The sequence below is a fragment of the Monodelphis domestica genome, chromosome 4 (assembly GCF_027887165.1).
Source record: "Monodelphis domestica isolate mMonDom1 chromosome 4, mMonDom1.pri, whole genome shotgun sequence".
Lineage (NCBI taxonomy): Eukaryota > Metazoa > Chordata > Mammalia > Didelphimorphia > Didelphidae > Monodelphis > Monodelphis domestica.
In genome coordinates this window covers 349,762,199-349,790,135 of record NC_077230.1, presented here as the reverse complement: position 1 = coordinate 349,790,135, position 27,937 = coordinate 349,762,199, and the positions used below count along the sequence as shown (strand labels likewise).

Sequence of the window (27,937 nt, the reverse complement as noted above, 5' to 3'; positions counted from 1 at the left end):
AGTCAATCATATTTAATTTTATTAAGGCAGCAAAGCATTTGGGCTAGGGAAAGAAAGGGAGATTTTGTCAGCACTTCTTCCTAGAACTGGATGCACAGGGGGCACAGGGTTAGATCAGAAGGTGCCCAGGCTACTTCTTTATTTAGCTCCTGGGGCTGGGGGATCATGCCCAGCCACCGGTCCTTCCTCTGGAGGCACATCTCCCCTTTCCCCAAACCCCCTGTGAATCACCACCTGGGCAGAAGAAATTTTGTATGAACCCCCAAATGCCTGGATCTCATTCCTGCCAAGATCGTCAGGATCTTGGGTTCCTGCTTCCGGGGCTCTGGACTCCTGGGTCCCCGTTTCCTCGGGTATCTGTGTCCCTATTACCTCAGGCACTATAAATCCTGTTTCTTCCTCTCTTCCTCTCAATTCAGGGGTTTCGGGGATGGTGGGTCCGAGATTTTGGAAGCTATTTCGGACACGGGTTATGTAGCGGCTCAGGATGCTGGCACCATCGGGGAGCCGGGAAGGTCCGCCCTCAGCCAGTGTCTTCCGTACACCAGCCACCTCACCCTGCAGTCTGGACACGGTCTTGGTCAGCTCTGTGAGTCGGTTGCCAAGGTCTAAAGACATAAAAAGTAGGATGGGATGTGCTTCCTGCTTCTGGGAGTACCTCAGGAAAGCCCAAAGCTGAATGAACTCCCTATGAGTTACTGAGCTCAAGAGAACCCAGAATTCTCAGCCTGGGCCTCTGGGATATGGGCTGGTACCCAAAAGCTCTGAGAGAGTTTCAGGGTCATGAGAGGAGAGATTACAGGATCAGTAGAAAGGACCATAGAAATCATCTCATGCAAGTACTTTGGGTTGGTGAGAAGAGGGCTGAAAGCCTTGGATTTGGGGAAAAGAAGGAGAGGGTTTGGGGAGCATAAAGGCAGGGAGTTAGGAATAGGGACAAGCTTTGGAGAATGAAGCATCTGGGGTTGGGAGACTGACCTTTCCGACGGCTCTCTTCGAACTCGCGCCTTGCAGTCTCAATGTAGCGTTGCACCAAGGCCTTGATGACTCGGACCCGATAGGAGCCACTCTCACCGTCCCCAGTCCCAGCCCCAATCCCAGAGTTTGCCTGGAATATATATTTAAAGAGAACAGAGTATGAAGCATCCCCCAATGTTTGCACATCCTCCAATTCCTTCTGGTAGTTTATTGGAATAGCTTGGTGGCAGATCCACCAAGCCTTACCCTGCTCCAATCCATCCTCCATTCCCCTATTAAAACGATTTCCCTAAAGCATAGCTTCAACCATTTCACACACCCCTTTCTCCTCTACTCAGTAAACTTCATAGGCTCCCTACTGCCTCCAGGAGCAAATATAAATATTCTGTTTGGCTTTCAAAGCCCTCCATAAACTAGACCTTTCCAGTTTTCTTACACCTCACTCCCTGATGCATACTCTTTAATCCAGTGACACCTGTCTGTTCTAAGAACAAAACACTCATCTCTTGGTTCAGGGTGTTTTCTTTGACTATTTTCCATGCCTGGAACACTCTCTTTCCTCGGTGACTATTGATTTCATTGGCTTCCTTTAAGTCCCAGATAAAATCCCATTTTCTACAGGAAATCTTCCCCAGCCCCTCCTAATTCTAGTGCCTTTCCTCTGCTAATTATCTCCTATTTATCATATACACACACAAATATTGTTTGTTTGTTCATGGCCCCCCCCCCCCATTAGACTGTAAACTCCTTGAGGGTAGGCACTGTCTTCAGACTCTTTTTGTTTCCTCAGAGTTTAGCACAGTGCCTGGCACATAGTAGGTACTTACTAAGTTTATTTATTGACTGATAGTTCCCTCCATCCCCCAAACGAAAGCCCAGGGAAGAAAGGAGAGCAATGGGTGGAATCTTCAACTGGAACTCTAGGCACCAATCTCTCCTGTTTTGAGGTTTAGGGGAAGGTATTTTCTAGATAAGTCAGGGATGGAGGAGAAAGATTCATGAATGCATCAATTCATGGATTATAGATTGCTAAAGCTGGAAGTAATCTGAGAGATCATCTAATTCAATATCATTTTACCAAAAAAAAAAAAGAAAAGAAACTGATGCCCATGGAGATAATGATGGTGAATAATTAAGGATAACTTAGTTCCTCTTAACTAATGAGTAACTAAGGGGAAGTGCCTTGCCTATGGCTCTTCCACAATGAGTCAGTGGCAGAGCTGGGACTAGAATCCAGTCAGCCCAAAGATTCTTCCCAGGGAGAGGACTGGACAGAGTGGGGGACCCAGGCCCCACATCACCCCCAGGATATTTGGCCATAGTCCCCTCCTGTGATGAGTCTGATGAGGCCAGCTCCCCAGGACTGTTGCGTAGGACCTCTTACCTGGAACTTTGCTTCTCCCCACCCTCATCCCTATCCTGGCTTGGTGGAGTTATAGACAAACCCTATCGACATTTATAGTCAGTCTTCCATAAAAGAAACAGCTTTGGACTTCTAATCAGGGGATCTGGAATTGAATCCAGACTTAGTAGCTGTGTTGCCTTAGGTAAGTCACTTTATTTCTTTGGGCCCCAGTTTCTCTGTAACAAATAATATCTGCACTATTCACCTTTCAGAGATGCTGTGAAGAAATTGCTTAGATCCTATAGAAATGTGAGTTATTATTATTATTGTCTTCATCAGACTGTGACCATTCACTATATCTAGACTCATAGAATAACACCGTTTTAGAGCTAAGAAATATCTCTGCTATCACTCAAGATAGATTTCTGCTTTGGGATCGTGGCTAACCTTTCCCCAGATCCCTTGGTAAAGCTTCTCCGGATAAGGGCCAGTCTTATCTAGGCAGCCCTAAGGAGAGTTGGGGAATAGTCCATCTCCTGTCGAGCTGGGACAATTAAGGGAGAGAGCAGGACCCTTGCCAAGATCTTGACAGAGGGGGACAGAGACAAAGTAGCAGCAGACAGTCTTTGGAAGTGCAGCTAATGAGAGAGGAGTTCCCCCTTCGGCTTAAGGGGAGATGGAGAGGGTGACCCTTAGCTGCTGGACGCTTCCTGTCTGGCATCTCTCTCATGGGGGCAAGCCAACTGGAACAGACTAAGGCAGATAGACTGATGGAGAGGCATCAGACTCATAGGCAGACAGATTGTGAGACATCATACAGATTAGGACAAATGGAAAATATCGGATAGGGCACGGTGGTGCACAGAGACAGAATAGATATTGGAGAGATGGGCAGAAAGATTAGGACAGATATAGAACAGTGTGAGATAGAGTCAGGGAACAAGCAATCAGATGGGACACTCACAAAAGTGGGGATGGGAGGATAGGCAGGCCCCTTGGTCTTGCAGCAGCAGCAACAAAAAAATCGGAAGATTCTCCTGAAAGAGTAAGGTGAGGTGTTAGGGGGGAAGGGTAGGAAATGGGAGATGAAAAAAAGGAAGAGGAGGGATGGACTGAGACTTGGAGGAAATGGAGATTGTGGGGAGTTCTTGGGGAAGGGATGGAGGCATGGAATGGGGAGATGAGAGGAACAAGGCTGTGGAAGTTCCTCAAGAGTTTACCTGAGCAGATAGAAGAAGGACTTGGGTGAAGGTAAGATATTGAAGGGAACAGGCAGTGTCAGGCCCTCTCGAAAGAAGGATAGGTAGAGCTTGGAGCGGGCAAACTTCCATTCCACATCAGCGTCATCCTGGGGGTCAGAGATGGAGGAGGGGTTCAGGAACTCCAACACTCTTTTATGCCTAGAGACCCCTTTTCATCTCTACCCTTCCCACTAATATTGGCCCCTCCTCCTCCACCACCATTCCTCATCACCCCTTCTCCTGCCATTTCCCTTCCCTTTCCTCTCTTTTTTTTTTCTGCCTCACCTCTCCTCTATCCCTTTGTCCCATCCTTTTCTGATCCTGTCTCTATCTCCCTTCTATTCCTTCTCCCTTTCTCCTTTCCTCGGTTCTCTACCCACCTCACTCTTGCTTATCCCTTAGTCTCCTTCCATAGTTCCCCTTTATTCCCCATCCCTGTCCTAGCCCCTTTTTTATCCCACTGTCCAACTCCTTTTCCTCCACCAGGTTCCATGTTAAGTCATTCTTATATCTTTTCCCAGTCCTCTCTCTTACCCTTTGCCTTTCCATTCATCCTCCCAATCTACTGTCCAAAACTATTCTTCTTTCTCCATTTTTCTCCCCATCCTTTGACTTTATATTTCTCTCCTTTCCTCCTTTTCTCAATAGATACCTCCCTACCTCCTCCACCAACATTCTAATAATAAGCATAGACTTCTATAGCACTGAACAAAGCCCTTTCTGACAACAAGCTATGAGACAGGATCACATGATGATAAATTTGATGGCAAAAGGAATCTTGGATATCATTTAAATCAGCTCCCTTATTTTACAGATTCATTCATTGAACAAGCATTTAGCACCTACTCTAAAGAAACTACTCTAAAGGCTCAGATAAGTCATTGAGTACATGCCCATCAATCAACAAACATTTATCAAGACTTGAGCTAAGGGGGCAGTTGGGTGGCTCAATGGATTGAGAGCCAGGCCTAGAGATGGGAGGCCCTGGGTTCAAATATGACTTCAGATACTTCCTAGCTGTGTGATCCTGGGCAAGTCACTAACCCACACTGCCTAGCCCTTACCACTCTTCTGCCTTGGAACCAATACACAGTATTAATTCTAAGATGGGAGGTAAGGGTTTAAAAAAAAAAAAGACTTGAGCTAAGGTCTCCTGACTCATCCAGGACTATTGTCTTTAAACCACTTTGCTTCCCATATCCCTCTTTCTGCCTTCCTTCCCTAACTCTGCCCCAGCCCTAAACATTGCCAATCTTTTCTTCCGCCTCTCCAATCCCTTTTTCATTTCCATCTCTTCTCCCTCTTACCAACTGAATTCCTTTATGGTCCAATTCAAAGGCCATCTCCTTCAGGAAATCTCTGATCTTCCCTCTCTTCCCACAAATACAGTCCTCCCTCACATGATATTTGATTTATATCTCTATCCCTAGCTAACAGGTAATACTGTATAATCTAGTTATCTAGTATATGTGTCTTAGCCCTCTATTAGACAGATTAAATTCTTCATTATCGCAAAGGCTGAGCTTTTCTCTAATTTTGATCTCCAGTGCTGAATTCATGGCTCTGCACACAACAGGCATTTACCAGATGTTTGATGAATTGAAAAGAATCCCCCTTTAACACATCTTCTCTCACTAGACTGTGAGCTCTGTAAATCAGAGATTAGGTATCTACATGACCCCATTCTTACCACCCATCACCTCCTTCAATCAATTTCTTCATTTGTAAAATGAGGGGATTGGACTAGATGACCTCTAAGGTCCCTTCCAGCTCTAAATCTCTAAACATATACCATCCCTCTGGGTCCTTTACCCCATTGCTCTGCTGTCCATCAGGTCCCTTCTTTGATCCAAACTATGTTCTAGGTCCTTGGCTTCTCTCTATTACTCACCATCCCTTTCATCTTCCTAGAGATCCTTCTCTTCTCTTTCACCCCCCTCCATCTTCCCCATTCATATTCCTCCAGGTCCTTGATCCCCTGTTGTTCTTCCATCCACCATCATCCCCCTTCATGTCCCCTATTGCTCTTCTATCTGCCATCATCCCCCTTCATGTCATTGGTCCCCTATTGCTCTTCTATCTGCCATCATCCCCCTTCATGTCATTGGTCCCCTTTTGCTCTTCTGCCATCATCCCCCTTCATGTCATTGGTCCCCTTTTGCTCTTTTATCTGCCATCATCTCCCTTCATGTCATTGGTCCCCTTTTGCTCTTCTGCCATCATCCCCCTTCATGTCATTGGTCCCCTTTTGCTCTTTTATCTGCCATCATCCCCCTTCATGTCATTGGTCCCCTTTTGCTCTTTTATCTGCCATCATCCCCCTTCATATCATTGGTCCCCTTTTGCTCTTCTATCTGCCATCATCTCCCTTCATGTCATTGGTCCCCTTTTGCTCTTCTATCTGCCATCATCCCCCTTCATGTCATTGGTCCCCTATTGCTTTTCTAGCTGCCATCATCCCCCTTCATGTCATTGGTCCCCTTTTGCTCTTTTATCTGCCATCATCTCCCTTCATGTCATTGGTCCCCTATTGCTCTTTCATCCACCATCATCCCCCTTCATCTCCCTCCAGGTCCTTGGTCTGCCTCTGCTACTCTATCCACACTTTTCACATACCTCGATCTTCTGGAAGGAGTTGGTGATCATGGCAATGAGCATGTTGAGTAGCACGATGACCATGACAATGGTGAAGATACCATAGAGAGCACGTCCCACAAACTCAGGCACTAGGAACTGCGGCATGTCCACCACACTGTGCTCCTCCATACCAAACATTGTCCAGAAGAGAAACTGGAATGTTTCATTGAAGCTAGGAAAAGATGTGTGTTTGGGATAGACAGTGGAGCTCTGTTTTTCCCTTTACATCAATGCCCTTGCCTCCTGAAAGATGGCCTCTCAGCCAGGGAGAGAACCACGTGGGAGTCATCAGGGATACTCACCCTCTTGGACTATGTCTGGGACCTAGCTCAAATTATCTCCTTCTGTGATATAATGGTGTAAGGGAAAGTATTGGACTTGGCGTCAGGAAGACCTGAATAAATCTTGATTTAGATATTTACTAGCTGTGTGACCCTGGGCAAATCACTTAATCGCTCTCTGCCTCAGTTTCCTCATCTGCAAAATGAGGAACCTAAAGGCAACAAGAGGTTTTAAAAAGACATGCAGGGCATACTAAAAGTCTAAGATTAAAGCTGCATAAAGACTTTTGGGACATTCTGTTTTCAGAGAAGGACAGTGGGAAAGGAGGCATATAATGGCATAGTGGATAAAGAGCGTGTCTCAAACCAGGGACACCTGAATTTGAGTCTAGTTTCTGATATATAATGATTGTATGATCTTAGATAAGAGAGAAGGTACCATCCTGCCTTGGTAAAGAGAGTTTTTGTATCAACCAAAATACAATTCTAGTGCTTATCCAGTTGGGAGGGAAAAAAAGGGATCAAAGAAAGGATGGAACTGGGGCATCTGGGTAGCTAAGTGGATGGAGAACTAGGCCTGAGGATGTGAGGTCCTGGGTTCAAATATGACCTTAGACACTTCCTATCTGTGTGACCCTGAGCGAGTCACTTGACACTATTTGCCTAGCTTTCCTGATCTTCTGCCTTGGAAAAGATACTTAGTATAAATTCCAAGACAGAAAGTAAAGATTAAAAAAAAAAAAAGAGTGAATAGGACCTCTGACAATTGCCAAGAGAGAAGGCAGAGCTGCTCAATTTTTCTTTTCCTTATGTTTTCTCTGCCAAGGAGACTGGCTTTTGCCCTGGACAGGACAAAACATAATGACTAAAAAGGAATCCATACCCAAGATAAGGAGGGAGATAATAGGAGAGCACCTAGTTGTTAAAAGGATTAAAGTCATGAGATCCAGAAGAACTACATCTGTCCTATCTCCCCTGAACCTAGAATTCTCATAAGAGGCTATGAGCACCATCATCTCTCACCCTGAAGGTGAATGAATGCCTGTGCTCCCTACCTTCAGGGTTAATAGAGAAGGCACCAATAAACAGATAAGGGAGGAACTGAGGCTTTGGATGGAGAAGTGAGAACCTTCCTTGAACCCTAGGTCACATTTCCCATGTAGCTACAGACTTTGCCTGGACATAAATATCACAAAGATTTAGATCCAGAAGGGTTTTTGAGATCAATAAAGTCCCCTCTTCTTCATTTTACAGATGAAGAAACTGAGGCACAAAGCTAGAGTAATTTGCCTAAAGTCATACAAATAAAGCCAGTCTTGCTTGTTGAAGTGGTAACATCCATTCCCAGTCTTTTTTCTACTCCCTACCTGGCACTTCCCACTCCATGGTCCCTGATCTCTCTCCCAGTATGACTCTAGAAGGCACAACCCCTTTCCTAGACTATGTCCTCATCTCTGGACGTGTCCTACCCACTTCCCAGATCCCATCTCTTTCCCTAGCTAGGCTCCACCCAGCCCACATACTTGCCCAGCCTCTCGGTCTCCTGGTAGGGCACATAGATGTTGTTGAGGCCACAAAGAAAGGCTGTTAGGATGATCATAAGGATGAACATGAACCTGTTGGAAGATTGGGAAGGGGTTAGACATTTGGACACAGACTAAGAAAAATCAGGTTTTGGTAAAGGAGGGTGCTTGGCTCCTTTTGACTATTCTCTCCCCTTTTTAAAAATTTCCATCTCCCAATATCAGCCTGAGTCCCTGGGAGAAGAGGTTTGCCATGAGGGGTTGTATGGGGAAGAATGTGGGTCAAGCAAGAATATGCAATTGGGGGCAGCTGGGTGGCTCAGTGGTTTGAGAGTCAGACCTAGAGATGGGAGGTCCTAGGTTCAAATGTGGCCTCAGACACTTCCCAGCTGTGTGACCCTGGACAAGTCACTTAACCCCCATTGCCTAGCCCTTACCACTCTTCTGTCTTGGAGCCAATACATAGTACTGAGCCAAAAACAGAAGGTAAGGGTTAAAAAAAAATGTGATTGAACCTGTGGTTCAGGATAAGTTAGGTCAAAATTGGGGTGAGGGCTGGGTTCAAGATGATAAGTAGAATGGATTAAGGGTTGGGAGATCTGATCAGAATGAGGCTCAGAATGAATTAAGAGAAAAGGTTAGGGTCTGGATAAGCCATAATGAAAGTCAACAATTGGGAGACAATTGGGGTGAGAACTCCATTGAAGCTCACGATGGAGAGGTATGAATGAAGCATGGATGGTAGGTAGGGATGAGGGTTTGAGTAAGGATTAGTGTCTAGAAAGGGGTGAGGATCGAATTGGGGTGAATCAGGGTCAATATCAGGCATCTCGGGGGAATAGCTGGGTTAGCATTAGGACAGGACTTCTTAACTTTGTTTGGGGACCCCTTTGCCACTCTCCTGAAGTCTGTGGGTTCCTTCTCAGAACAAGGTTTTTAAATAACTCAAGGAAATATTAAATTTCCACTAGTGGTTAGTAAAAATAAAGATGTAATTTTTTTTTCTTATCCTATTTTGTAGACTCCCTGGGGTCCATGGGCCAAAGGTTAAGAACCTCTATGAATTAGGGTGATAGGATAAGGTCAAGATCACTATTACGGTCATGTTAAAGTTAAAATGGAAATGGAATTAGGTAGGCTTATAACCAGCGTCAGGAAGTTCCAAAGTTCATTTTCTTGTTCAGGAAGGGGTTACATTTAATGCTTCCTAAAGTTTATACAAACTCAGAAATTTAGAGATTCCATTATTTTTAGGATGACATTGGGATCACTGCTAAGGTCAAGAAGTGGATTGAGGTCAGGTTTCATGTTATGGTTGGGGCAAGGGTTAAGACCAGGCCTGCAAGGAAGAGCTGGTGGGAAGGCAGGTCAGGGGCAAATGGCCAGGTCTTCCCAAGATTGGGGAGTTTGATGGGAATCACCAGGAAGAGGTTATTTTTTCCCCTTCCCACATGGAATTCTGAGGAGCCCAGGGAACTGAGTGAGAGGCTGCCCTCACCGGATCATATCATCAATCATCTTGCCAATAGAGATCTGCAGGGTACCCAGGGACTCGTGAGCAGGTAGGATGTAGGCCAAGCGGGTGAAGCTCAGCATACTGGTGATGGCAAACAGGACTTCAGCCACAAACTGGGGGTCTTCGGTGCGCCACTCCTTGCGTTCTGCTCAAAGGGAGATGTGCAATGGGTAGCAGGAAAAAAGGAATCCGCAATAGCACCCTGGGGATTAGAGTGACATTCTCCGGCTCTATGAGAGGTGATGGATTTACCCACCTATTTTACAGGGTACTGCTAGGGGTTCCCCTATAAAGCTATCTGGCAAACTGCTTATGGAATCTTTGAACTTCAGAATGGTCAGATTCTTTTTCCTTTTCTTACACCCCTTCCCTTGTCTTAACTTATTTTATTGACCATATCCTACTTATATTGATTTTTATCTTGCTGTCTTTGTATAGAGGTTTACACAGGATGGGAACATAGTAAGACAATAGGCTTTGGAGGGCTTAGAGATCACAGGGTGAAGGAACTGGGGGTCCCAAGAATGACAAGGTGGGAATGTTTGGGGTTGGGGAAATGCTGAAGAGCTTAGAGATTTCAGAGCAGAGGCTATGTGGGACTAGGACGGCTCTTGGAAGACTTAAGAGTTGCCCAGGTAGAATTTGGGATCTGGGGGTCAGGAGTCAAGCATTTGGGGTCCTGCAGCCAAGGGAGGAACAGCTTCAGGACATGGCACTCACCAGCTGTGGTGAAGTAGCGACAGGCAGCACCATCTGGGGCATCCTGGCAGTGCAGCCTGGCTAACACGGCGAGGAGCACTCGGAGGGCAAAGGCAGCCAGGTACAGGGACAGGATGACCACGTCCAGGAAGTTCCACCAGTCCAGGAAGTAGCTTCGCAGCCCCTCAATCCACACCTCCTTACATTCGAACCACAGGAAGCCTGTGGCCAGAAGCCAGGGTATGGAGAGCTCAGCAAGGGGGGCAGCTTCCTCCCCACTCAACCCCACAAGGCTGGCTACCCTCATGGAATCAGAGACTTTCTGATCTGGAAGAGACCTTAGATTCTTTATTCCCTCACTTACAGAGGAGGACACCAAAGTCCAGAGTTAGAAAGGGACTTGCCTGGGGTTACAATTATCACCTCTAGTTTCCATCAAGAATCCTTTTCCCAGTTCCCCTCATTGCCAGGCCCTTTTTTTCTGAGATTACCTCCAATTTTCTATGTAGATACAGATAGATAGCTGTATCTATGCCTACATAATTATAAAAAACAAAACAAAACCCTTACCTTCTGTTTTAGAATTGATTCTAAGGCAGAAGAGTGGTAAGGGCTAGGCAAGGGGGGGGGGGGGCCCTAAGTGACTTGCCCAGGGTCACACAGCTAGGAAGTAACCGAGGCTACATTTGAACCCAGAGCCTCCTAGTACTCTATCCACTGTGCTACCTAGTGGCCCTTTATGCCTACATAATTTTGTAGTACATAGTTGTTTGCATTAGAATGTGGGCAGATGATGTATTTTTTTTTCTCTTTATATCCTTAGTGCTTAGTAGCGTGCCTGACCCATAAGCACTAAATAAATACTTCTTGATTTGACCTCCTATGTGAGGCCTTTCTTGACCCATGTAGCTTTCAGAAACTCTTAGAATTGTTTTGTATCTACTGTGTAAATATTTTGTATGTACTTATATGTGTCCTATTGCAACTCCCCCCACCTCAGCATTCTCCTCCTTCCTTGTCCCCCAACAAGAGACTCTAAGATCCTTGAGGGCAAGAATTGTTTCACTTTTATCATCACCACCCAATAGAGGTTGAATAATGCTGATTTATTCATTGAAATGTCAGAACCAAGACTCAAACTCTTGCCATTTATTACGAAATGCTGCCTCATCCATCTGCTCTCATAAAGGGGTTGCCTCTGGGACCCAGAGAAGGGAGTTGGAGGATCTTGGCTAGAATACTAGCTCTGCTACTTACTACCTGTGTGACCTTGTGCAAATCACAGATTCCATGTCTATAAAATGAGGGAGGTAAACTAAAAGAGCTAAATTAAAATTCCCAGGTCTAAAGTCTATGAAATTCCTTTAAAGGTATAGGGAAAATGTAAGACATAGAGGGGCTGGTGCATGGCCTGGAGAGGACTCAGGGGAACCATGATCACTATCTTGGGGAATAATAAGTGACATTGTTCTGAGTGACCCCAGAGGGTCCCTGTGCTAAGGTGTCCACATGGGGTGACAGATCTCCAGTCAGGGGAGTTATCTGTCCTCCACCCTCCAGCCCCTTATACCTGCAACCCAGATCATGTGCAGTGAGTTTTCCCAGACACTCTGACTGCGACCCTTGAAGGTGACTAGCTGAGTCTCCATGACCAGTGACTCTCCCAGCAGGAAGATGAGGAACCATAAGTAGGAGGCCGAGTGTATTAGAAATTTGAGCACTGGGATCTTCAGCAGACGACCCAGCTATAAAGGAGAGGAATAACTTTGAGATTTGAGAGCCCAGCAAATGATCTCTTTTATCTCCTCCAGATTTCTTCATTTAATGGTACCAGTCAATAGTGATCTCCTACAGACTTAAGAATATGTCATAGAAACCACTCCAACCCAACCTAATCCAACTCAATTTAATCCAATACAACTCAATTCTATCTCACCCCATTTAACCCAATCCAGCCTAACTTGACCCAAACTAACCCAATTCAGTCCAACCCAACTCAACCCCTTCCAGTCCAATACATCCCAACTCAATGAATCTCAATCCAATTTAACTAAGTCTAATCCAATTCCACCCCACCCAACCAAAGCCAATCCAAACTAACCCATTCCACCTCAATTCATCTCAACCCAATCCAGCTCAACCCAACTCAACCCCTTCCAGTTCAACTCATCCCAACTCAATGAATATCAATCCAATTTGACTAAGTCTAACCCAATTCCACCCCACCCAACCAAAGCCAATCCAAACTAACCCATCCCACCTCAATTCATCTCAACCCAATCCAGTCCAACCCAATTCAACCCCTTCCAGTCCAATTTATCCCAACTCAATGAATCTCAATTCAAGTTGACTAAATCTAACCCAACTCTACCCCACCCAACCCAAACCAGACTAACCCATTTCACTTCAACTCATCTCAACCCAACTCAGCTCAACTAAATCTAACTCAAATGAACCCAACTCAATTGACCCAACCAACCAGTGCAGAAGATCTGTGTTCAAGTCCTCACTTTGCCACTTCTTGTCTATGAAAACTTGGTAAATCATTTCACTTCCATGAGTTTCCTCCCACCCCAGTTTCTTCCTTTATTTTTAACAAAATTACCTATACCCACAGTTGAAAGGGATCTCCAAGGCTGTCTAATTTGTCTTTATATAAGAATCTCCTCTAAAACATCATTAACATGTGTTCATTCAACCTTCCAGTGAAGATCTCTATTGAAGCCCTCCTAGTGGCTCATTCCACTTTTGGGTAACTTCAAACACCAGGCGAGTTATTCTTCCTATCAAGACTAAATCTCCCTTCTCTATACAATTCTCCCTGCACTCTCTCTCACATTACATTTCTCATAATGCTATGTCCTCTGAGGTCAAGCAGAATAATTTCAATTCCTTTTTTATGGAACATCCTACAAATACTTACACCTTATCCTGTCTTCCTACCAAGCCTAAATATCAATGTTTTCTTCAATCATATCTCCTATGACCATGCAGCTTGACACAGCATAAGCTTTTTTGGCTGCCATGTCACATTGCTGTCTATAATAATAATAATGGTTACAATAATAATAACAACCAGCATTTAAATGGCACCTACCATGTGCCTGTGCTAAGCACTTTTCATTTGATCCTCACAACCCTGAGAGATAGGTGCTGGTATTATCCTATTTTATAGTTAAGGAAACTGAGGCATACAGAGGTCAAGTGGCTTGTCCAGAGTCACACAGTAAGTGTCTGAAAGCCAGATTTGAATTTAGATCTTCTTGACTCTAGGCCTAACCATTAAGGTCCCAGAGGTCCAGGCCCTAACCCCAACAAATATTCTCAGCCAAATTCTGAAGCTGATGAAGTTTGTCTTCAGTTCTATCAGTCTTCTGTTTTGTGTCTTTTAGTCTGGGAGCTCTTGGAAAGCAGGGACCACTTTTTGTCTTTGTATCCCCAGCGTTGGGGATACTTCCTGGTCCAGGAAGGCTCTAAATAAATACAAATGAATTGATTTTTTTTTCTCCTACCTCTTCCCAGGGCCCAAAGGGCCCTCCTGCTCTTTCCTCCCTTGAGATTTGATCCTGCTTTCAGAAAAGGGATAACTCTTCACACCGAGATAGTAATGGCTGATAAAGAGATTTCAGTAAGATCCTTCTCTGGGGGATTTACCTTTTAAGGGATACAAATCCTTAGACAAAAACTGGACGCCTTGATGGTAGAATTTCCTATAAGTGACCCAGTGCAAGCTGGGACCCAAGAACCCATCTCTTTCCCCAGGCTGGCCTAGATTTCTCCCACCATTCATTTCAGGAATATTTATTAGGTCTCTACCATGTGTTGGATGCCACAGGGATGCCAGAAGGAAGGGAGGGTAGTGGTAAATGTATTGGATTTAGAGGCAAGAAATCTGGATTCAAATCCAGAGCTGAAAAATACTCTCAGTGGACGTAGGCAAATCAGGACTTTTCTCTGCATCTCAGCTTCTTTATGAGTAAAATGAAGGGGTTGAACTAGATAATTCATTTTTTTTAAACCCTTGCCTTCCTTCTTATAATCAATCTTGTGTTCCAAGGCAGAAGAGTGGAGAGGGCTAAGTGATGGGGGGTTCATTAAGGGGCTTGCCCAAAGTCACACTGCTAGTGTCTGAGGCTGGATTTGAACTCAGATCTTCCTTACTCTATCTAGGCCTGGCACTCTATCAATGGCACCTTGCAGCCCTGGGAAATTAGTTTAGGGCAGTGAAAAGAGCCCTCTGAATGCCTAGGCTGAGGCCAAGAGTGACTAGTCATTTGGATCTGGGTTAATTCATTATCCTCTTTAATTCTGTCTCTTTGTAAAACAGGAATAATAAGAAAGTAGGAGATCTGAAGCTGCAAAGGCATCTGGGGAAGGAACAGGCAGGCCAAATCACCACTAACTCCTCTTAGACCCCGGTGGAGAGAGAGCCCAGGGGCCAAGAGCCCTGTTAATTGGGGTGCCTCCCTGGATCCCACAGTTGTTCTCTGGGGCAGCAACCCTTGTGCCATTCCTGCAGCCACCAGCCTTTCCCATCAGCCAACTGCCCCACAGTCGCCCAGGAATAGCAATGGTCTCTCCCCTGGGGGGGCCACTGACCCGGAGGAGCAACCCTGGTGGAGACAGAGCTCCTCCGGACTCAGCGACCCAAAGACCCCAGGACGAGTAGGATAAATGATGCCGAAGAGCACCCCTTCTCCCTCCATCCTGCTGCCAGCCTGGCCTCGGCACCTGCTCTCCAGGGGAGGAGCCCTTGCAGAGATGCGGCGGCTGCCTCTACCCTCCTCAGAAGCCGCAGCGACTAAAGACCCAGAAAAGGGTCTCCCCCAAAGATTCTTGTCACCGTACGAGGGTTCAACTACAGAAGCAGATGTTTTATTTTACCAATGGAAATGGTCCTCCGCCTTCTCACTGCATCTGACGTGCAGCAAAGCCTCCCGTGTCTGCTCTCTGCACCAGCGGGGATGGGAGAGCTCCTGGAGAGCAGGGACCAGCCTGCTTCCCTTGGTCTGTACCCCCAGCGTCCATGGGAGTCTTGGGTGCAGCCCTGGCTTCATTAGCGCTTTTTTCATTCATTCATACAGGAGTGACCTCAGTCCCTCGATACACATTTGCTAAGCGCTGAAATAATCCTCACATTCTGGAATCTCTCTTTTTGTTCCGAGCACGTGCCAGCCTTCTTCTGCCAAGTCTCGTACCAGACTTTTGCCAAAGCTACTACCTGCCTTTTCTCTCTCCTGCAGCACTTACTAGGGGCCAGGCAGTGCGTTAAGCAAAAACACAGTCCCTGCTCTCAGGGCCCCGGATGTGGGCCAAGATGTCCCACAGACCCTGCCAAGCCCAGGTACTCCATCAAAAGAGCAGAGAAACAAGGAGCTGATTAGAATAGGGGCGCCTTTCAGGTCAGACATAGGGGGCTTGAGATTTACAGTTGGAGAAAAATCCTCATGTCCCATCACATAAATCCTTGTTAAAGTTAAGAAAACGTTTTTCAGTGACACATGTAAAACCCAGTGGAATTGCGTGTCAGCTACGGGAGGGGGTGAGATAGAACATGAATGTTGTAACCATGGAAAAATATTCTAAATGAATTAATTAAATAAATGTTTAATTTGCAGATGATATGATGGTCTACTTAAAGAATCCTAGAGAATCAACTAAAAAGCTAGTGGAAATAATCAACAACTTTAGCAAAGCTGCAAGATACAAAATAAACCCACATAAATCATCAGCATTTCTATATACTTCCAACTCATCCCAGCAGCAAGAGTTAGAAAGAGAAACTCCATTTAAAATCACCCTAGACAGTATAAAATACTTAGGAATCTATCTGCCAAGACAAATGCAGGAACTAGATGAACACAACTATAAAACACTCTCCATACAATTAAAACTAGATCTAAATAATTGGAAAAACATTAACTGCTCATGGGTAGAATAAGCTAACATAATAAAAATGACAATCCAACCCAAACTAATTTACTTATTCAGTGCCATACCAATCAAATTACCAAGAAACTTTTTTTTATAAAACAGTGGTCATCAAAACAATATGGTACTGGCTAAGAGACAAAAAGGAAGATCAGTGGAATAGACTTGGGGTAAGGGACCTCAGCAGGACAGTCTATGATAAACCCAAAGATCTCAGCTTTGGAGATAAAAATCCACTATTTGACAAAAACTGCATGGAAAATTGGAAGACAGTATGGGAGAGATTAGGTTTGGATCAACATCTCACACCCTACACCAAGATAAACTCAGAATGGGTGAATGACTTGAACATAAAGAAGGAAACTATAAGTAAATTAGGTGAACACAGAATAGTATACTTGTCAGATTTTTGGGAGAGGAAAGATGTTAAGACCAAGAAAGAGTTAGAAAAAATTACAAAATGCAAAATAAATAATTTTGAATACATTAAATTAAAACAATTTTGTATAAACAAAACCAATGCAATCAAAATTAGAAGGGAAACAACAAATTGGGAAACACTATTTATAACAAAAACCTCTGACAAAGGTCTAATCACTCAAATTTATAAGGAACTAAATTAATTGTAAAAAAATATCAAGCCATGCTCCAATTGAATAATTGGGCAAGGGGCATGAATAGACAATTTTCAGTTAAAGAAATCAAAACTATTAATAAGCACATGAAAAAGTGTTCTAAGTCTCTTATAATCAGAGAGATGCAAATCAAAACAATTCTGAGGTATCACCTCACACCTAGCAGATTGGATAACATAACAGCAAAGGAAAGTAATGAATGCTGGAGGGGATGTGGCAAAGTTGGGACATTAATTCATTGCTGGTGGAGTTGTGAACTGATCCAACCATTCTGGAGGGCAATTTGGAACTATGCCCAAAGGGCAATAAAAGACTGCCCTTTGATCCAGCCATAGCACTGCTGGGTCTGTACCCCAAAGAGATAATAAGGAAAAAGACTTGTACAGGAATATTCATAGCTTTGCTCTTTGTGGTGGCCAAAAATTGGAAAATGAGGGGATGCCCATCAATTGGGGAATGGCTGAACAAACTGTGGTATATGTTGGTGATGGAATACTATTGTGCTAAAAGGAATAATAAAGTGGAGGAATTCCATGGAGACTGGAACAACCTCCAGGAAGTGATGCAGAGTGAGAGGAGCAGAACCAGGAGAACATTGTACACAGAGACTAATACACTGTGGTACAATCGACTAATGGACTGTAATGGACTTCTCTACTAGCAGCAATGCAATGATCCAGGACAATTCTGTGGGACTTATGAGAAATACCACTATCCACATCTGGAGGAAGAACTGTGGGAGTAGAAACACAGAAGAAAAACAACTGCTTCATCATATGGGTCCTGTAAGACCTGGGCTGCCTTCTGAAGGTCAAAGAGGATGTCATCCTGAGTACCAAGCAGGTTCCTAATGATCAATGGAAAAAAATTGCAACTGGAGCCACAGGACTTGAATTCCAATTCTAGGTTGGTCAATTAACACCTATGTGACCTTGGGCAAGTAAAGGAAACTCTCTGGGCCTTTTGTGTAAAATGAAGGAATTTGGGGGCAGCTGGTAGCTCAGTGGATTGAGAACCAGACTGGAGATCTGGTTAAAATCTGGCTTCAGACACTTCCTAGCTGTGTGACCTTGGGCAAGTCACTTGACCCCCATTGCCTAGCCCTTACCACTCTTCTGCCTTGGAACCAATACACAGTATTGATTCCAAGACGGAAGGTATGGGTTTAAAAATATAAAATAAAATGAAGGAATTTGACTAGATGACTTAAAAAAAATAATCCTTACCTTCTATCTTAGTATCAGTTCGAAGACAGAAGAATGGCATGGACAAGGCAAACAGGATTATATGACTTGCCCTGGGCCACACAGCTAAGTCATATTTGAACCCAGGTCCTCCTCACTCCAGATTTGTTGCTCTATCCATGGTGCTACCTGGCTGCCCTAAGTTCCCTTTCTAGCTCCAGGTCTATGACCCAGCCACCTTGTTGGAGCAGCTTCTACCCTGAGGCGGGGGAGAGAAGGAATGGAGGATGAGGGGAGGGGAGGGAGAGGGCACCTACCTTTGACTTGGGTGCTAGCCAGTAGCCCAGGCAGAGGAAGGGCATGGTGAGGAAAATGATGAAGGAGACAAACAGCTTCCAGGCTGTGGTGCTGCCCCTCCAGCCTGCCAGGTTTCCACACCAGATGGAGGAGAGGACCTGCTGGCAGATGGGGTGAGCTACAAACTGAGCAGAGATCAGAGAGTGAGGAGATGGCTTGGGTCATGTCCACTGGGACCCCACCTCACGCTCCCCCCTGAGATTGCCCTTCTAATCCAAACCCCAAGTGGCCTGAAAAACCCAGGAAATCCCGAGGGCTATAGCTTCAGGTGTTATTAATGGGATAGAAGGACCTGGCAGAGAGCAACCTGGTGGGATCTGAACTTAAATGGCACCAGTTACAGCAGAAGGGCTGAGCTGGGATTTTAGATACTTCCTAAAATTTCCTCATTTTTAAAAGCAGGGGCTTAACACTGGTAAGACAAAGATGAAGAGTTCAAAGAAGTTTGAGAAGATTTATATGAACTGATGCAGTGAAGTAAGTAGAACCAGGAAAATTATATATATATACATACATATATATATATATATATGTATATATATAATGATTACAATAATGAAAACAGAAGAAACAACAAAACAGAACATTCTTTAATTATAATGACCAAAATTGACCCTGAGCTGATGAGAACATGCTTCTTCCTGAGGAGATAAGAAAATGTTTCTTCCTCTATTCATTACAGTGCATGGGTGCTGAATATTTTTTAAAATTTATTCATTTATTTATTATATAAAATGTTTTAAATTTATAATATTAAAATATTTTTAAACTTTTGCCTTTTGTCTTATAATCAATGCTAAGTATTGATTCTAAGGCAGAAGAGCAGTAAGGGCTAGGCAATTGGGGTTAAGTGACTTGCTCAGGGTCATACAGCTATGACTATTACATTTATTAGCAGGCAAAAATAAATGACTTGCTTTATTTTGCTAACTTTTCTCTTTTTTCTCTTATAAGAAAAAACTCAGTGGACAAGGGGGAAGAAGTAAGATCTATTTGGAAATGAATATGACATAAAAACAAAGTATCAATTAAAAATTAAAATGAAAAATTAATTGAATTAAACCATGTCTATTCTAACTCCAAATATTGTAATCTTGAGCTTTTGTCAGTCAACAAGCATTTATGAAGTGTGCCAGGCACTGGGCTAAGCCCTGAGTATGCAAAGAGAAGTGAAAGACAGTTCTCTGTGGGTGTAAAGAAGGGGAGACAAAATGCAAACTATATAAACAAGTTATCTACAGAATAAATGGCAAATAATTAGCAAAAGGACAACCCTAGCATTAAAGGACTTCTTGTAAAAGAAGGAATTTAGTTGATTATCTCTACCAGGAGGCAGAGAGGAAGAAGGATTGTTCCAAATATGGTGGACCATCAGTGAAAGTTCTTGGACTTTGGGAAATGGAGTATCTTGTCAAAGAATAGCAAGGAGGCCAGTGTCACTGGATCACATGGGGGTGAGTAAGGTATAACATGACTGGAAAGGTGGGAGAGTACCAAGTTATGGTGGACTTTGAATGCCAAAGTATTTTATGATCCTGGAGTTGAAAAAAGGACACTGGTCTTTATTGAATAGGGTGTGACCTGGTCAGACTTGTTCTTTATAGAGATCAGTCTGACAGCTTAGTGGAGGATGGACTGGAGTGGGGAGAGACTTGTGGCAAGGAGATTAATCAACAGGTCATGGTGGTAGTTGAGGTATGAAGTAATGAGGGCCCACACCAGGGAGGTGACAGTGTCAGAGGAGAGAAGGAGGTATGTATGACAGAAGTTTCAAAAGTAGAAATGATAAGAAATGGGAACAAATTGATTATGGGAGGTCCTTGGAGAGTACCCACAAGCCTGGGTGACTAGAAAGATTCGTCAGTTAAGAGATTATTAGTAACTTTGGAGAAAGCAGTTTTGATTGCATGATTAGATCAGAAGTCATACTATAGAAAGCTAAGACAGTGACAGTAAAGGAAATAGAGGCACCAATTGTAAACAGTCCTCTCAAAGAGTTTAGACAAGAAATGGAGGAAAGAAGTGGAGGCACCAGTTGTAGACAGTCTTCTCAAAGAGCTTAGACAAGAAATGGAGGAAAGAACTGTCTACCAGTTGTAGACAGTTTTCTCAAAGAGGTTAGCCACAAAAAGGAGGAAAGAAGTGACTCTAGGGAATAAGTGAGAGTTCTTTGTGGATGGAGGAGACATGGGAGAGTTTGTAGGAATTAAGGAAGTAGCTAACAGAAAGGCAAAGATTGGAGATAAGTGAGAGAGTGAGAATGATAAAAGGGAGAAATCTGGAGAAAGCAGGATGGAATGGGATCACTCATGATCTAGAGGAATTTTCCTTGGCAGGGAAAAGGGTCACCTCAATATTTGAGGTGAAGGGGGGGATAATAGCAGAAAACATCTAGGTTATATGAGATGAGAAGGAAGGAAGGGAAAAGAGAGAGGTTTCTATTTTCTCAGTGATATGAAGCAAGGTTCTCAGGGAGAGGGAGAAGAAGTGATGGGATATTTAAGGAGAGGTGAAAGGTTTGAGAAAAGGGGCTATAACAGGAGAGGGATAGGAGTTGAATAAGTAAGTGTAAAGGGATTGTCTCTTGGCAGTGAACACCCAGTTGAGATTATGTAGCATAGATCCAGTACAGTTTTGTTCATCAGGATGTTAATAGGAGCAAAGGAAGCAGATGGTTGTAGTAATCCAAGGCTGAGGCTTGGCAGAGTTAGATAAATGGGCAATGGATTGGACAGAAGAGGATGGAGTTGAACTGGCTCATCAATGGGTCAAGATAGGGAAAAAGGAAGAATGAGGCCAGTGGAGAGGAGATGGACTGAGAAAGAACTGAGGGCTGGAGGAATTGGAGGTCATACTGAGAACTGAGGACATGGTTTGGGTTGAGAGGGATGAGAATAAGGGAGAAGACAATGGGAGAAAGAGAAATGCATTTAAATAATGACAGCCAGGGATTCAGAATCATTGGGATAGGAAGGCATTTGGCTGGAGGGAGTCTGTTAATGAGAGTGCTCTCAATAGGGTTCTATGATAGGATTTCTAGGGAAGGCATGAGGAGGGAAGATTTGGGAAGAAGGCCTGGGAGATTGAGGCTAGATAAAAAGGGAAAAAAAGACAGATTTGGATATGGAGGGAAGCTACTGGTCTAGGCCTGAAATTCTTGGGGTGGTGGATCAAGAATAGGGCAAGGAGCACCAAGAAAGCAGCAATCAGTGTGGGACAAAATGAGGAAGAGATGGGAGAAAGGATTGAAATTTGAAGCTGGGGAGACTGGGAGGGGTATAGGTTAAGCTGAATCTAAGCTCAGGTCTTGGGCATAGGGAAAGTGAACTGGGGTTTGGCAGAGTGAGGGGGAACCAAGAGCAGAGAGAATGAAAGGGAGGCCACATCTGAGGGCTAGAGCATGGGACCAGAACATGGTAGGATTGTGGGCTGCCTGGGGTAGCGTCTGGGGGTTAGAAAGGAGGATGCTACAGGCTGCTGCTAGGGAGAAGGGATTAGCATCCAGGCTGGATCCCAAGGCTGAGTCCTGAGTCTTGATGATGGAGGGGCTAGTTTCAGGCCAAGCCAGGATCTCAAGCAGGGAAGGGTGAAGGACAGGAGAAAGGGGGTAGGAAAACAGAATCTGACCCGCTTTTGGTTGTAGTTGACAGCTAGGCGCAGGCGGGCCAGGTTGGGGATTCCCTCCTCGAAGGCCTGGCCCAGGCCCTCCGCCTCAGTCTCGCTGTCCTCGCCCAGGTCGTTGAGTACCGCGGTGACTTCGCTCTGGTTGCGGCACATGCCAAGCAGCTCAAATCCATAGTCCTGGCTCAGCTGCTCCAAGGCGATGTACTCGGGCTATGAGATGGGAGGAGGGGACCATTCCAGCCTGGGTCCTTCGGGACCAGCCCTGCCCATGCAGCTCCTGCTGTGCAAACCCTAAAGCACTCTGCCCCAACTCTCTGTCTTCTCTGCCTTCAATGTGTGTTCCCTCTGCCCTCAGCCTGGGCCAGCTCTACCCGCACTCTGTACTCTCTCTAGCCTCACTTTCTGTCCCCTGCCACTAGGTCCCTGGCCAAGGAGTCAGGAAACCTGGCACGACAAAGCACTTTCTCCAAGCACTCCAGGGCCCTGGAAATCCTGTCCCTGATGATCTCCATGGAGAGAAGTGGGTGAAAGCAATGGGCACATTTATGGTGGAGAGGACTCAAGTAGAATATAACTATTTTCAAATACCTGAAAGCCTGTCAAACATAAAAATCAATTAATAAACATTCGTTAAATGCTTCTACATGCCAGACATTATGCCAAGGGCTGGAAGAACTAGACGCATCATGATTAGCCTCAAAGGAACCAGGGACCGATGGGGCGGTGTCATCCACTGGCAGATTTTTTCTCCATTTAAGGAAAAGCTTCCTAACCCCAACCACCCAAAATCACGATAGCCAGTGTTTGGAAAGCGTGAATACCAGATGTCTTCAAAAGCTGGATGGCACAACAGACTTTGCTACTAACAGCAATGCAATGATCCAGGACAATTCTGAGGGACTTATGAAAAAGCATGCTATCCACATCCAGAGGAAGAACTGGGGGAGTCAGAATGCAGAGCAGAACATAGGATTGATCTCTTGTTTTTTGAGTATATGATTTGGGGTTTTGGTTTTATAAGATTCTTCACTTACAAAAACGACCAATATGGAAATGTGTTTTGCATAATAATAACCCAGACTGAATTGTCTGTCAGCTCTGGGAGGAAGAGAGGGAGATAATTTGGATCATTTAACTTTGGAAAACTTACGTGGAAATTTGTTATTATATGTAATTGGCAAAAATAAAAAAGTAAATAAATAAGAGAAGTATTCGATACAAGGATATCTACATATCTGAGGGACTGTCAAATGGAAGAATCTAATCAGGTCAGAAATAAGCATTTCTTAAGCACCTGGTATGTTGGTGCTAAATAGTGGAAGAACTAGACATGTATGTACGTGGGGGTACAATCCGTGTTCTCCATCATCCTGACAACAGAACACTCTTGTAAGTTAAGAGATACATACCTCCAGGGGCAGCCTGTTCTTTGGGCAACTGTTTTCCTTAAATGGGACCCAATTTTTCCTCCTGGAAGCGTCCTCTCATTGCTTTTCCTGGGGCCAAGCAAAGAGAGAGCATCTGCTCTCTTCTCAATAACATCCCACCCTTCCCAACCTTTCTTCTAGCCAGGCTTGATTTCACAAATTCCTACCATTCCTTCCCTCTCCCCTCCAACCCCCAATTTTTGGATATCTTCCCATATCTGTGCCTTTGGCTTGGAACCTCTCTCCTCTTTTTGGATTAGCTGAAGCAAAGTTCAAATCTCTTCTTCCATGAAGTCTTCCCAGGTACTCCACCTCATAGTCCTTTCCCTACCATAATCCTTAGAGTTTGTACCCATTTTTGAATCCTGATCAGTAATTATGTTGTATGTTTCATGTGTCTTGTCTCCCAAATGGTATCATAAGCTCCCTGGTTTGCACGGCTCTCTCCCTACTCAAGACCAGAAGCTACCCCAAAGGTAGAGGTAACGTCCACCCCTTCTCATCTAAGACCAGAGAACCTGAGAGGAGGGACTCCCACCCTCCCTTAGATCAGATGATCCCTGAAGGCAGGGGCCAATCCTTTCCCTCCCACCCAAGACACCCAGCATAAGGTTCTGGCTCTATCCCGGGGTGTATGCATCTAACCTTGAACTCGGGCTCCTTGCGGGCCAGACGCCTGAGCTCTCGGCTGAGCTGGAAGGCAGCCAGCATGGCATCTTCGCTGGCCAGGGAGAGGTGGGCACGGCTGGCAATGCCCCGATAGGTGTTAATCCGAGAGAGGGAGAACTTGAGCAGGTCATAGCGGCGGGCATTGCCACACTCCAAACAAGCACAGGAGATGGGATGGGGACGGGCGATGGCATGGCCCTGACTCATGAGCAGTTGGGCAATTTCATACAAGTCCTTCTGACAGGCCAGTGTGAGCGGTGTAACCCCAGGGGCAAAACGGGACCCATCAATGGACGAGTCAAAGAAGGCCAGAGAGAAGGACTTAGTGTCCACCTTGCGGCCTTTCTCACGATCCAGCCTGGCCAGAAGGCGGCGCACTACTGTGGGCTGGTTTGTGTCCACTGCCACCAGAAGAGCCTCATGGATCTGCCGGAAATCAAACTTGACCTGGGCCAACAGGACATCAGTGATGGCTTCGTGGCCCAGCCGGATGGCCAGGTTCAAGGCTTCTCTCCAAGAGCGATCCTCTGCCTCCTCCAGCTGGCGTTGCGGCCCCCCACCTCCCCCACCCCCACTTGCCTCAGTCCCTGCAGCTTCCAGCAGCTGCTGGACCAGGCCCAGTCGACCCTCCTGAATAGCACCAAGCAGCGGGGCAGGAAAGCGGAGTTTCCTGTTCACAATCTCGTTCCAGTTGGGCTGGGGCTAGAGGGAAGGAGACGCCAAGTTCTGAAGTTCTGATCTGATTCTCCTGCTCCAGCTCTGAAAATCCCTCAGGCCAACTCTTCTCTTTACAGTCCCTTCACTTTGAATGCCTCTTTCCTTCCTGTCCCTAGTGACCACCCCACTCATCCCCCATTAGTGACTCAAACCCACTCCTTCTATTACCACCTCCCAAGCCTTGTCTTTCCCACTTCCCTCTTTAAGCAGTAACACAATGAACTGTAAATAAGATTTAACTCATGTTTTGTTTTCTTGAAGGGTCTGAGGCTAGTCAGGGCTTTTTTGGGGATCAAAAAAAATTATTTCGCTAAGATTAGGTTTTATCTCATCTGGGCTGAAAGTACAAGGGCCACACTCAGGTCTGAACCCATTCTGATCCACATGGGGCTGTGCTTCCTTCTTAGGCAGCCCAGGGGCTGCCACCCTCCCTTCCCCCATTGATGCCAGGCTTCACAGAGTGGAAGCACCCAATCAGTACAGCCAACAGCGATTCTAGGTGGGCCCCTCTGTACCTCACTCAACCCAACTTAGCTTAGGGCCTCCTGGCAGGGGGAAGATAGTCAGGATGAATTTTAGAAGGGTTTTATAAACAAGGGCAGGCAGGGTTCCTTCCCTTGATGGTTCCTTGACAGGATGAACTGGGAACCTAGACTCATGGTCTCAAAGGCTCTGACCCTTCCACCACTAAAATGAAAATCCTGGCAGTAGCCCCTGAGTGAGCCTTGACCAGGCACACTCTCTGCATGATCTAGGCATAAGTAATTGTAGGTTGAAACCCTACTCCCTTCCTCCACTGTTATTTTTTTCTTGCCAGCTGCTCCTCCACCCTCTGGAGCCCTCTGGGCCAGAGCCCCCTCTCTGCCACTGGAATAAACAGGGACTCGACACCTGGGCTTTCTCCAAACCCTCCAGTAACTCCTTCCCCGACACAGGACCCAAACACTTCTAGGCCTAGCTTCCCGCTTGCCCTGGGGTTCTCTCACTGTCTCTATGCCCAAGATGAAAAGATGAAGGAGTCCCTGAATCTCCTCCAACCAAAAAATTCTCAGTGCTCGTCTAAAAGCTGAATTCAGGCCCCCTCTAAGAAAGCAGAAAAGCCCCTTGGAGGGTTAGTAAGGCCCTTAGTGAAGGCAGGGAGGGGGGCAGTGGTGAGGCTCCTTACCGTGAGGGAATCCATGGCTATGCCCTCCTGGTCTTCTTATTGTTTTCTCCCTTTGGGATACCCATCGCTCTCTTATGCACCCAGACCCCGCCCTAGGCTGGGCCCTGCCCCCTGCCAGGACCAGCTGCTCCCCATCCTCTGCCCCAGCGTTGCCCCTTGGGAATGCAGAGAGCAAACACATGTAAGAGAGCATATTTGGGGTGGATGGAAGGCAGACCCTGTCATCCCAACTATGGAGGAATAGCAAGAATGTGAGGATGTTCAGTTGGGTCCTCTTGCTTTGTAAACCCTCCCCTTACTTAGAATCAAAGAATTCATCATTGAAAGGGATCTTGGGAATTGTTTAGTCCAGCTTGTACCCAAACCCATTCTACAGAATTTCCTCAACAAGTGGTCATTCAACTTCTACCTAAAGACCTCCAGGAATGGAGAATGCAACATCTTCCAAGACAGTCCATTTATTTTTGGAAAACAAAATGCCATTTTCAACATGTTTTTCCTTTTATTCGATTGAATTCTGTCTCTTTGTACTTTCCTATCACTGGTTCTTGTTCTACCTTCAACCAGTTCCCATCCAGCATGGTCCCAAGTCCTCTCTCCATCTTGCTGTCTCTCCTGTCCTATCTCTCCAAGAATGTGACTTCCTCCTCCAGGCTTTCCTGGAGGCATCAGTGCTGCTTGATGTTCTAGCTGGCAATCTCTCAAGAGGGGATTGGCTGGGGGAAGGGAAGGAACTCTTCCTTGGGGCACAGCCCTGCCCCTCCATCTGAACTGTTTCCCCATCACATCAGTCCTTGCTCCCTGTTCTCCTTGTAGCCTCTCCACTCTCATCATTCTTCCTGACCCACCATGGGTGTCAGTCACTGGTTGCATTAGGCCTTGGGGGTGAGAGGGAGAGGTTGTCTCCAGGAAGTCTTCCTCCACGGAGATGACCCTCTCATTGTTTACAAGTTAAGTTTTTGGATTACTGCAGAACTTGCAGGGTACCTGCAAAAACCCTGAAGTAGTGAGGAGTGTAGATGAAAATCTCTCACGTATAAAGGAGCAAACAGAAACCTGAGAGATTTGCTGACTTATTCAGGGTCACACAGTCAGATCATTAATAAGGGGCATCTGGAATTGTTCTGACTTCCAGCTCACCAGGACTTGGAGTTAAATGTGATATTTCTACATAAAAAGCATCATTACCATTTGCCTCCTCCCTTGCAGCAAGAGGGTCCTATTACAGGGAACACAGGGTTAATATTCCAGGACTCTGCTGGATCATTCCTTGGCTCCACTTGGCCTTGGTTGCTACTTGAATAAATTTGGAAGGAGTCTGAGATGCTCTTCTGCCACCAGGAGGGAGGGGCACGAGGCAGAACACCAGAGCCCAGGTCTGCTCATCCATTAGTCTAAATTGACATCCCTGGGAGAGAGGCAGGATCGTTGGCAGGGAACTGAGTGCCCTGGCAACAGCTGTCATGGCAACCTGGAATAGTAATGAAGCTGAGCCCAATGTTATCAGCAATCTTACCAGCCTGGGTTCTGCCATTTCAGGCTCTCTCACAATCATCAGGGAAACAAAGGTGGGGGTGGGGAAAGGGCTGGAACCCCCAGCCTCAAGTCCTCTCTGGTTCTTTCTTGTAGCTTGTCCCTCCATAGCCTGGAATCTAGCAAGATGGCTGTGTGCAGGAAGTCAAAGCATGTGAGGCATGAAGGTCTAGTTCAGGCCCGTCCAAGGGTTCTCAGGAGGTTCCCCACACCTGCTGGCATGCCATGCCACCTCCCTTGCTGGGAAGCGGTACTGGCAGATGGGACATTGCACCCAGGTGGGGGATGGTGAGCTCTCTGGAGAGGACTCAGAGTGCGGTGAGACTTGAGTCCAAAATGGAGACAATGAGGAGGAAGAAGAGGAGGAGGGTGAGGCTTGTTGAGGTGGGGGGGTCTCTCCACAGGCGGCAGCATGGAGGGGAAGGACTTCAAAGCTGAAGGACCCTGAGGAAGAAGAGAGAGAGGAAACGATGGA

At 45.6% G+C, this 27,937-nt stretch overlaps 2 protein-coding genes across 4 annotated transcripts in view; both read right to left on the bottom strand.

Annotated features, from left to right (window-relative positions):
* Positions 1 to 2: 2 nt before the first annotated feature.
* On the bottom strand, positions 3 to 26,531 carry TRPC2 (short transient receptor potential channel 2). 2 transcript variants are annotated; one of them, XM_056825080.1, is made up of 13 exons: positions 26,461 to 26,531; positions 25,991 to 26,084; positions 24,024 to 24,749; positions 18,288 to 18,452; positions 11,791 to 11,965; positions 10,242 to 10,442; positions 9,504 to 9,666; positions 8,006 to 8,098; positions 6,181 to 6,373; positions 3,544 to 3,671; positions 3,288 to 3,360; positions 979 to 1,108; positions 7 to 608 (listed from the first exon to the last, which is right to left on the bottom strand). In XM_056825080.1, the coding sequence occupies exons 1-13, from the start codon at positions 26,529 to 26,531 to the stop codon at positions 139 to 141; spliced, it is 2,682 nt and encodes an 893-aa protein (XP_056681058.1). In that variant the 3' UTR covers positions 7 to 138.
* The window catches only part of XNDC1N (XRCC1 N-terminal domain containing 1, N-terminal like), a 30,421-nt gene continuing 28,855 nt past the window's right edge, over positions 26,372 to 27,937 (bottom strand). The window contains exon 9 of one of the 2 annotated variants that reach the window (XM_056825110.1): positions 26,372 to 27,906. In XM_056825110.1, the coding sequence (XP_056681088.1) occupies positions 27,632 to 27,906 (275 nt within the window). In that variant the 3' untranslated portion in view covers positions 26,372 to 27,631. 2 annotated transcript variants of the gene reach the window in all.

Excerpts from the sequence above, each read along its gene's own strand:
- TRPC2 (XM_056825080.1), bottom strand. The coding sequence starts at position 26,531 with ATGGAGAGAGGACTTGGGACCATGCTGGATGGGAACTGGTTGAAGGTA. Across the intron at positions 26,085-26,460 it reads CAAGAACCAGTGATAGGAAA|GGGCAACGCTGGGGCAGAGG; the intron begins GTACAAAGAGAC and ends TGCATTCCCAAG. Across the intron at positions 24,750-25,990 it reads GGTGCATAAGAGAGCGATGG|CCCCAGCCCAACTGGAACGA; the intron begins GTATCCCAAAGG and ends CCTTCCCTCTAG.